Genomic DNA, 9,171 nt, shown 5'->3' with positions numbered 1-9,171 from the left:
GGTGAGGAAGGCTCTGAAAGAAGATTTTGGGGGATAAAAATAGAAGTTTCGTTTCTGGGGATGACATCAGAACTGGGGCTGGGGGCGGGGCCGGGTCTTAGCATACAATTCAACTGTGCAACCTACCACGGTTGAATAAAAGCACCATTCACCTCCAAAAAGGCCGAACCCCATTTCCATATCAAGTACCATCCTCGTGTCTCCTAGCCCTCCTTCCCCATTCATGTCCACCACCACCACCACCCCGTGCCGTTGAACCCACCACCACCACCACCATGCAGTGCCTCAACCGCATCTGCTTCATCTTACCCCCAGAGCTCAATGATATTCACCCTCTGGATCATCATGTTTCCACCGAGAAACAGAATCCCAATCGCGGTCGCGGTCGCGGGTGTGGCACCCAGGTTCTTGCCATTCTTCAACACTTCCTAAGCCGGTTTCATGACTTGAAATGGACTAGTTTTTGTCACTGCCACCCGCTAACGAAGCAGGCCTCCGAGGTGTTTCATGACATGGAAGGCGTGCACGTTTCTGACAAGGTCGTTGCTGGGAACAACCCCAGGATATTCAGTTTCTCCGAGCTCTATATAGGGTCCAACGGATTCTGTGAGGATGAGGTTCTTGGAAGTGGAGGCTTTGGGAAAGTTTTTAGAGCAGTTCTGCCCAGTGACGGGACGGTGGTCGCGGTGAAGTGCGTGGCGGAGAAGGGAGAGCCGTTTGAGAAAACTTTTGTGGCAGAATTGGTGGCGGTGGCTCAGCTGCGCCACCGTAATCTGGTTAGGTTGAGGGGATGGTGTGTTCATGAAGAGCAGTTGCTCCTTGTGTATGATTACATGCCCAATCGCAGCCTCGATAGGATACTTTTCCGGAGACCAGAGAATTCACTACTTCTTGGCTGGGAGAGGCGGAGGAGAATAGTTGGAGGCTTGGCCGCTGCACTTTATTATCTCCACGAGCAGTTGGAAACTCAGATCATACACCGGGATGTGAAGACCAGCAACGTGATGCTTGACTCCCATTACAATGCCCGGCTGGGTGACTTTGGACTGGCTCGGTGGCTGGAACACGAAATTGAAATTGAAACCAAGACCAATTCAATAAGGCATCATCAGTTTCGGTTGGCAGAGACCACCAGAATTGGTGGCACAATCGGGTATTTGCCCCCAGAGAGCTTCCAAAAGCGAAGCATGACCACTGCAAAATCTGATGTCTTCAGCTTTGGAATCGTAGTGTTGGAGGTGGTTACGGGACGGCGGGCAGTGGATCTCACATATCCAGATGATCAAATCATTTTGCTTGATTGGATCCGACGGCTGTCCGATGAGGGGAAGCTTTTACAGGTAGGGGATAATAGATTGCCAGACGGTTCTTACAGGCTATCTGACATGGAGCGTCTAATTCATCTGGGCCTCCTCTGCACACTCCACAACCCCCACTCACGACCCAACATGAAATGGATTGTAGAAACACTTTCTTCCCAATCTTCCACCAGGCTTCCTGCTCTCCCATCATTTCAATCCCACCCTTTGTATATCTCTTTATCTTCCCCAAGTGAAACCGGAACAGACACTACTACTACTACCACCACCACCACCACCACCACCACTAATACCACATTCTCTTCATCCATCTATGTCACAGCCACAGGAGAAACCATATATGCCACAGCAGAAAATGGAAGAATTACCGAAACAAACTCTTCCAACAGCAGCCGCCGCCAGCAAAGCAGTATTTTCCCCATGGTCCAAACTCCACAAGAGATATCCTACAAGGAAATTGCCTCTGCAACAAATAATTTCTCAGAATCTCAGAGGGCGGCAGAATTGGACTTTGGAACTGCCTATCATGGCTTCCTTGACAACGGTCACCATGTTCTGGTGAAGCGGCTTGGCATGAAGACGTGCCCAGCACTGCGGGCACGTTTCTCAAATGAACTCCAGAACTTGGGGAGGCTCCGCCACCGGAACCTGGTACAGCTCCATGGATGGTGCACTGAGCAAGGAGAGATGCTTGTTGTCTATGATTACTTGTCAAATCGCCTACTGAGCCACCTCCTTTTCCACCTAGATAACAAGAAAGTCCATTCCACCCTGCATTGGCGTCACAGATACAACATTATCAAATCGCTAGCTTCCGCCATTCTTTATCTCCATGAGGAATGGGATGAACAAGTTATCCACAGAAACATTACCTCTTCTGCCATTATCATTGATGCTGACATGAATCCAAGGCTCAGTTCCTTTGCCCTAGCGGAATTCTTGACACGAAATGAGCATGGTCATCATCAAGTCACCGACCCAACCAGATCAGTCAGGGGGATTTTTGGTTACATGTCACCAGAGTATATGGAATCCGGAGAAGCAACTCCAATGGCTGATGTTTATAGCTTTGGCATGGTGGTGCTTGAAGTGGTTACCGGACAGATGGCAGTAGATTTCCGATGGCCTGGCGTGTTACTGGTGAAGAGGGTTCGTGAATTGGCTGAAAGGAAAAAGCCACTGGAGGAAATGGCTGATTGGAGGTTAGATGGAGAGCATGATCAAGAGGAACTGGTGAGACTGATTAAACTAGGAATGGCATGCACACGCTCCAAACCAGAATTAAGACCCAGTATGGGGCAGATTGTAAGCATACTTGATGGCAATGATAAATTCTTTATGGAAGAAAGGCAAAACAAGGAGAGAAGAGAAGAATGGAAACAAAGAAATGCTTGTTCTTTGTCGTTGATCAAGAGAATCCAGGCCCTAGGAATACAATAGAACTGACCAAAGAAATATAGGACATGACAGATAGAGAATGTATACCTTTTCTTTTTCCTCTCTTTTTGTTCCTCTTTCCTTTATCAGCTATTTTCCAGATAGCTGAGAATGTTTAGTGTTTTTCTTTTTCTTTTCCTGCTGTTGTATATTGCTTCAGGTAATTGATGTAAATAGCAAGGGGGTAGTGTGCCTTTGGATGTATGCTTATGATAATTTAGACAACTTCTGGTTAAGCACTGCCAGAATACTCTCTATACTTAAGTAATCCAATATGATTAATACACAACAGGAAGAGCAGATTCAGAAGAGAGAAAAACTATTCAATGATAATTTATAGCAGTAAGTCCTAGGATGGTTCGGATGTCTACTATTTGAAGAGGAAATCATAAATGGTGTATGTATGATACAGCAACAACATTTTTTAATAATACACTAAATACATTTTTGGCATATGTACACACAAATATACCAAATCTAAACTCACTTTGAGTTGTTTTTTTGCTCATTATGCTGCCCATGAACTTAGATTAACTTCCTGATATAGGAATTTCCTCATCACCATCAAGTCCAACCCAGTCAGTAAGAGCAAAGAGGAAATCCCTGAAGCCAGCCTTCCCACTCCTGTTCCCATCCATTTCTTCTGCATTCACAGGAATCACCAACAGAAGGTTAAAACAATTCACAAGAAAATAAAAAATAAAGAGAAAATAAAAGCTGCAGAATCATTGTAGATGGGTGGTACTGAATCGTGTCCTAGTAATATGTGCAGATGATTTCTCGCAGGGAGAAGCCTCATTCAAAGCCTTGACCATGTCCCTTTTGTTCAGCTTTCCATCACCATTGTTATCAAGAAACAAGAATGCTTCAACTATTGTATCAAATGTGGCTTCGAGCTGTGGTGAACCCATCTTTGATGTCTGAAACATATCCCTAAATGATTTTAGCCCATGCCACCGACACAAGAAATTTAAAATAAAAAAAGAATTATTAAGTTTATTGGGGATACAGGATGAGTAGAGGTGGAAGGTTCCATTAGGAGATAGATGAGACACAGAATAACAATGAACTCATTGAATTGTATCCCTTGACTCCCATCAGCATCACAGGAACAGAAAAGATCATCAATTTCTTGTTCTGTAAGATGGAGTTGCAGTTTCTGTAGGCATTTCTTTAGTTCCTCATGGTCAATAATCCCATTGGAGTCTTCATCTACCAGACAGAGAGAAAGATATGTAACCTCCTCAGAGACATCTCAGAACTACAAAAAGCTTAACCACAGAAAATCACCGAAGTTTTGAACTCACCATACTGTGCAAACACACCTCTTATATTTTTCAATCCCTCTTTGAATTGAGGGAACCTCATGATTATGCTGTCAAATGATCTGAAATTGTTACGCCCTGATGTGTTTCTCTTGACTTCCATCATTTTCCTTTCAAGCTTTGCATCCAACTTCTTGTACTTGTTTGAGGAACCACAGCGGAAAAGCATGACTCCTACTTTGCTGGAAAAGGACTTCAGAGCAGTGCGAGGGTAAAATGTGCCTTAAAAACAAGAGACAAAAGATAATCAAAAGTAAGCAAGCAAGTAAGATGAAACTACATTATATTTTAAATCTCATATCCCAGGTGTTTCACTTGTCAGGCAAAATTTCATCACCTAAAGGTACACAATACATTTAAAAACATTTCTGTCATTCAAGGTTGGGAATAAAAAATGACAAAAAAAATATATTGATACTGTTTCTACCACCACAGCAGCATAATCAGGGGATATGATGAAGAAATGCTGGGAATTTTCATTATTTGGAGACTGCAACACATGAAAAAAAAAAAAAATTACAGATGCCCTACTTGGATACTCTCCAGAATGTCTTAAATAACCCAGAAAAGCAATATGTCACAATTTCACTTATTTAAGCAACTAGATTGTAGAAGCAAAAAGGGAATTTTCTTTCCACTACTTAATATGCCCACAGCCCACAACTGTAGCCCCCACCCATCTTCTCACTTTCTCGTTAAAGGTCAAAAACAAAAAAGGGTATGTGAGGGTGGTGATGATGCGTTAGGTGCATGGGCAGAGGAAGGAATTTTTCCTTGGGAGACCATTGTAAGTATTACTAACTATTAAGCCAGGGCTTTTATTCAGTAAACCCATAAATTTAAAAATAGGCATAAGAGTTAAAATAATAGGCTTCCATTTAGTTCACTAGAGATTCAGATGCTGTCAAAGTTATCTCTTCTGTTATGCTTTCAGATGCTCTGACACCCACACGGCACAACCTTCTACTGGACCACAATAAGCAGTAAATGAACAGCTATTAACAGGTCAGGCACAATTAACATGTTAAGCAAGTGAATGGATGGTAACTTAGACAACCTAAATATATTCTATGCAGTTGGAAGACTTAGAAGATACACTCCTAAGTTTTGGAGTTTATCACCTAAGGAAATTTGAGAAACACTTCAGATCTTGGCATTCACTACAGTAGCTAGATATCTCCCTGTTCTAGAAAGATTATAATTGGATATTAATTCCAAAATATCCCTTCTCAGTAAGGAGATATTTGTTGTCTGAGAGAAGTCTCATTACTACATCAATCTATACTGCACACTTCACTATAGAAACACTGATTATTCTTTCACTACAGGATAAATTGTCAAGAAATCTAGTTGATTGTGTTACTTTCAAGACTCAGCTAGCAGTTGCCTCATAAAGGATGAAAAGTATACCTCATGATAGACCTGGCTCACTAGTTGAAAATATGTCAATGAAAAAGTCATTAAGTGATGTAATTGTTGCCATTGGATTTGTGGCGGGATCTAACATATTTATCAAAATATGTTACCAAGACAGTTGTTACATAGTAGAGTTATTGCTCAACATTAAGGCTTAACTGAGCTTGTCCGTTGTATGAAACAAGTTAATAATGGAAGTTCAAACAAGAAGTTTCAATGGAGGATCAGAACACTGAGGAAGGCTAGACCTTATTAAGAACACCCTATCAAGCCTCCCACTTTATTTTATGCCCCTCTTTGCAATTTCCAAAAGAGTAAAGATCAGATTAGGAAAAATTCAAAGAGACTTTTTGTGGAGAGATAAGGGAGAAAGAAGAAAGATCCATTTGGTGAATATGGTCAGATGTTTGTAAGGATAAGAATTATAGAGGATAGGGTTTAAGAAAATTGGAGGGTCTTACTCAAGCCTTGCTAGGCAAATGGTTATGGAGGTTTTCTCTTGATTGGGAGAGCTTGTGGACGAAGATTATACATGGAAAATTTGGGGAGCTGGAAGAGGGATGGACTACTTGAGGGGTGACGGATTCTTTTGGGATGAGCATATGGAAAAACATTAGAAGAGGTTGGGAAAATTTCAGTCTCAGATTAACTATCCAAATCAGAAATGGTAGACATACAAGATTTTGATGGGATAGATGGGCAGGGGAGTTTAAGCTGAAAGATGTATTCCCTTTGCTTTTTAGAATAGCCCCCTTCAAAAACGTTGCAGTTGCAGATTTATGGGATGGAGGAGGAGGTAGAGGTGGCCATTGGGAGGTTCATTTTAGAAGATCCTTTTGAGATTACGAGACAAAGGAGATGACCCAATTTCTGGAGCTTATTTACCCGTTGAAAGTACAAGAAGGAGAGGACACTTTATTTTGGAAATATTATAGGAGGGGAAATTTCAATGTCAAGTTTATTTAGAGTAATTTAGCATTCTTAGCTAAAGAGATTTGGGGATCCCAAGCTCCCCTTAGAACATGATTTTTTGCATGGGAAGTTGTTTGGGGGAAGGTCTTAACAATAGATATGTTAATTGAAGCGGGGATGACCCATTGAATAGATGTAGTCTTTGTAAAGATAATGAAAAATCAGTTAATCACATCTAAATTACTCTAGCTAAAGAGATTTGGGGATCCCAAGCTCCCTTTAGAACATGTTTTTTTGCATGGCAAGTTGTTTTGAGGGAAGATCTTAACAGTAAATCTATTAATGAAGAGGGGATGACCTATGGTCAACAGATGCAACCTTTGTAAAGATAGTGAAGAATCAACTTATCATATCTTAATTCATTGTGATAAAACAAGAGTGCTATAGACTTTTCTGTTATCAGTCTTTGGCTTGAATTGCATGTTTCTGGTTTTAGTGAGAAATCTCCTCCTTGAATGGAAATTTAAGGGGCTAGATCAGAAGAAAAGAATAGTTTGGTGAATGGCTCCAATTTGCTTATTTTGTTATATTTGGAAAGAGTGCAATTGAAGGACTTTTGATTATGAAGAGTTCTTAGATCAAAGATTGAAGAAGTTCTTCATTAAATTACTACTAGAGGGGTCCCACACTTCACTAGAAATGGAGAACCCCTCAATTTTGGATTTCTTAGATATTCTTCCTTGTGGTTAGCTTGCCTTGTTTTTGCAGGCTAACCTTATATATGTTTGGTGCTTGTTTTGGCATGTTTTGTGCATACTGCCTGTATACACAGGGTGCAGCTCCTCTTTTCGGTGCTTCTTAATATATCCTTTTGTTGTCCATAAAAAAAATACTAAATAAATAAAACACAAGTTTCAATGCCCATTTTTCTGATGTAGAAGTGCTCTACATAACAAGAAAAGAGTTTGAATTATTGTTTGGGATGCACTATCATGGTTCATTTTTGGAAGAAGCAAAATACACTTGTGGAAGAACCATTGCTTCCCATGAGAACATAAACTGGTTTTTAAAGCCAGCACATTATCCATTAAATGAAGAAGAAATATGAATTCTACCACATCCTTCATATTGTATCTGATAGGTTTACCTGATTTGCTACTTTGTTTTGTTAGGCACATTGTTTGTCAAGACTCCAATTCATCCCACCATAAACAGGCAACAGTAAACATCTTTGCATCTTTTTCCAGTCTTTGTTTTCATTTTCTTACCTCCTTTTTTCCTTTAGGGTACATTAAAGAACTTCAAAGATTGTCTCTTTGAAACATAAACAATCCTACTCCAACTCAGCCGGCTTCAACCCCCAAAATACTTTGGAAGCCGCCCAAATAAGATTAAACTGCAGCTTGATGGTTTTTTATCCTTATGAAGCATACCTTCAACCAAGACAAATTTTTTGGACATTCAACAGGTATGAAATGATCATGAATCATTATATACCAGTATTTTTAGTAGGCGAAAAGAGGGAGTACAAAACCTAATGGAAGGCCAAACTGTCTATCTATCTATCTATGTATGTATGTATGTATGTATGTATGTATGTATATATATATCTATCTATCTATATATATATGTATGTATATATGCTATTTGGACCTCATTTATGCTCTCTATGATTCATTAATTTACTTATTACAGTGTAGCAGGGCCAAACCATCCAGATAGGACTAATCAGACTGCCGGACTACTAACAACCTCAATGCATATTTTTACCACAAGTTCATAATTTACATCATTGCTTCATGAAATTTTTCTGTATACAACTTGATAGAACTATGGGAATCCCCAATAAATTTGAAACTAAATCCATATAATCTTCTAAGAATGGAAGCAATTAGAAAATTATGACCATGGCATCCTGTAATCAATTTTCTTAATCAAGCCATGCTCTAAATGAGCCCAAATCAAAGAAAGAAAAGAATTACATTAACAAGGATTAATTCATATATATAAGACAGTTTCAGTCAATGAATGTACACAAAACTCTAGAGATCAATACAAATCACAGTTCTGTTTTGAGGATTGCTATTACTCTGAATCATATCAATCAACTACCCAGAAACCCTTAATCCTGTATAAAATGCTAATACTGAACAAAGCCAGGAAATGTACAATAATACATATCACAAAAATTGCCAGAAATTGAAGCTGAACAGATAAACGTAACTCAATATAATTAAGGCATTATTCACTTATGCTGTGTTGGGTAGATGAGAAAATGTATGAAAAACTGCAGGAAAACTGTTAAGGTATAAACCAAAACAACATAGGCCATAAAAGTGAAGTTTCCAAAGGTCTTTTCGGTGCTCAGCAACCCAAACATACATTAAGATGCTTGAAGCGCATTGCTTAACATTTCAAAGAAAATAACAGCCAGAGAGATTGAATGGTATATATGCACACACACAGACAAAAGTTGAAAAGCAAACAAAAAAAGACTCACCCACTGATTGTTTCATGGGTTTTGGTGGGACGAAAGTTGAAGCCTCAAAAACCAAGAGAATGAAGGAGGGCAAGTAGGGGAGAAAGCTACTGAAGCACCAAAGGGTTTATGAGGAGGAAGATAAAAAAGCATATCTCCACCAAGTGGAAATGCCACAATAGCTTCCAGTGCAATCATACCTCATTCCCCCCACAAGTAACTGTCATAACCGCACGCTAGGGCTTCCCTCTTCCGCTTCTCTAATAAGACTCTCAACAACCTT

The 9,171-nt window shown here is 40.0% G+C and overlaps 2 protein-coding genes across 4 annotated transcripts; one reads left to right on the top strand and one right to left on the bottom strand.

Annotated features, from left to right (window-relative positions):
• Positions 1-55: 55 nt before the first annotated feature.
• Positions 56-3,075, top strand: LOC100257175 (receptor like protein kinase S.2). Its single transcript, XM_002266583.4, has one exon. It carries the CDS (start codon positions 276-278, stop codon positions 2,757-2,759), a length of 2,484 nt encoding a protein of 827 aa, XP_002266619.1. The 5' UTR covers positions 56-275; the 3' UTR covers positions 2,760-3,075.
• On the bottom strand, positions 3,063-9,171 carry LOC100252046 (probable calcium-binding protein CML22). Of its 3 annotated transcripts, none has more exons than XM_010652053.3 (5): positions 8,910-9,171; positions 4,082-4,303; positions 3,766-3,968; positions 3,502-3,676; positions 3,063-3,399 (listed from the first exon to the last, which is right to left on the bottom strand). In XM_010652053.3, exons 1-5 carry the CDS (start codon positions 8,923-8,925, stop codon positions 3,287-3,289), a joined length of 729 nt encoding a protein of 242 aa, XP_010650355.1. In that variant the 5' UTR covers positions 8,926-9,171; the 3' UTR covers positions 3,063-3,286. The 3 variants fall into 3 exon arrangements, with proteins under 3 accessions (XP_010650355.1, XP_002266666.1, XP_019075830.1); XM_002266630.4 differs by having other exon boundaries at positions 4,064-4,303; positions 8,910-9,170; XM_019220285.2 differs by lacking the exon at positions 8,910-9,171 and adding an exon at positions 4,509-4,709 and having other exon boundaries at positions 4,064-4,303.

The sequence above is a fragment of the Vitis vinifera genome, chromosome 5, assembly GCF_030704535.1.
Source record: "Vitis vinifera cultivar Pinot Noir 40024 chromosome 5, ASM3070453v1".
NCBI lineage: Eukaryota > Viridiplantae > Streptophyta > Magnoliopsida > Vitales > Vitaceae > Vitis > Vitis vinifera.
Note: the sequence above shows the minus strand (reverse complement) of the source record. Positions and strands in the feature narration are given on the sequence as shown.

What these genes read in the sequence shown, in the direction of transcription:
- LOC100257175 (XM_002266583.4), top strand. Translation starts at nt 276, where the DNA reads ATGCAGTGCCTCAACCGCATCTGCTTCATCTTACCCCCAGAGCTCAAT.
- LOC100252046 (XM_002266630.4), bottom strand. An exon ending in AGGTGTGTTTGCACAGTATG is followed by an intron (nt 3,969 to 4,063) that starts GTGAGTTCAAAA and finishes TCTGTCTGGTAG; the next exon opens with ATGAAGACTCCAATGGGATT. An exon ending in TATTACTAGGACACGATTCA is followed by an intron (nt 3,400 to 3,501) that starts GTACCACCCATC and finishes CTGTGAATGCAG; the next exon opens with AAGAAATGGATGGGAACAGG.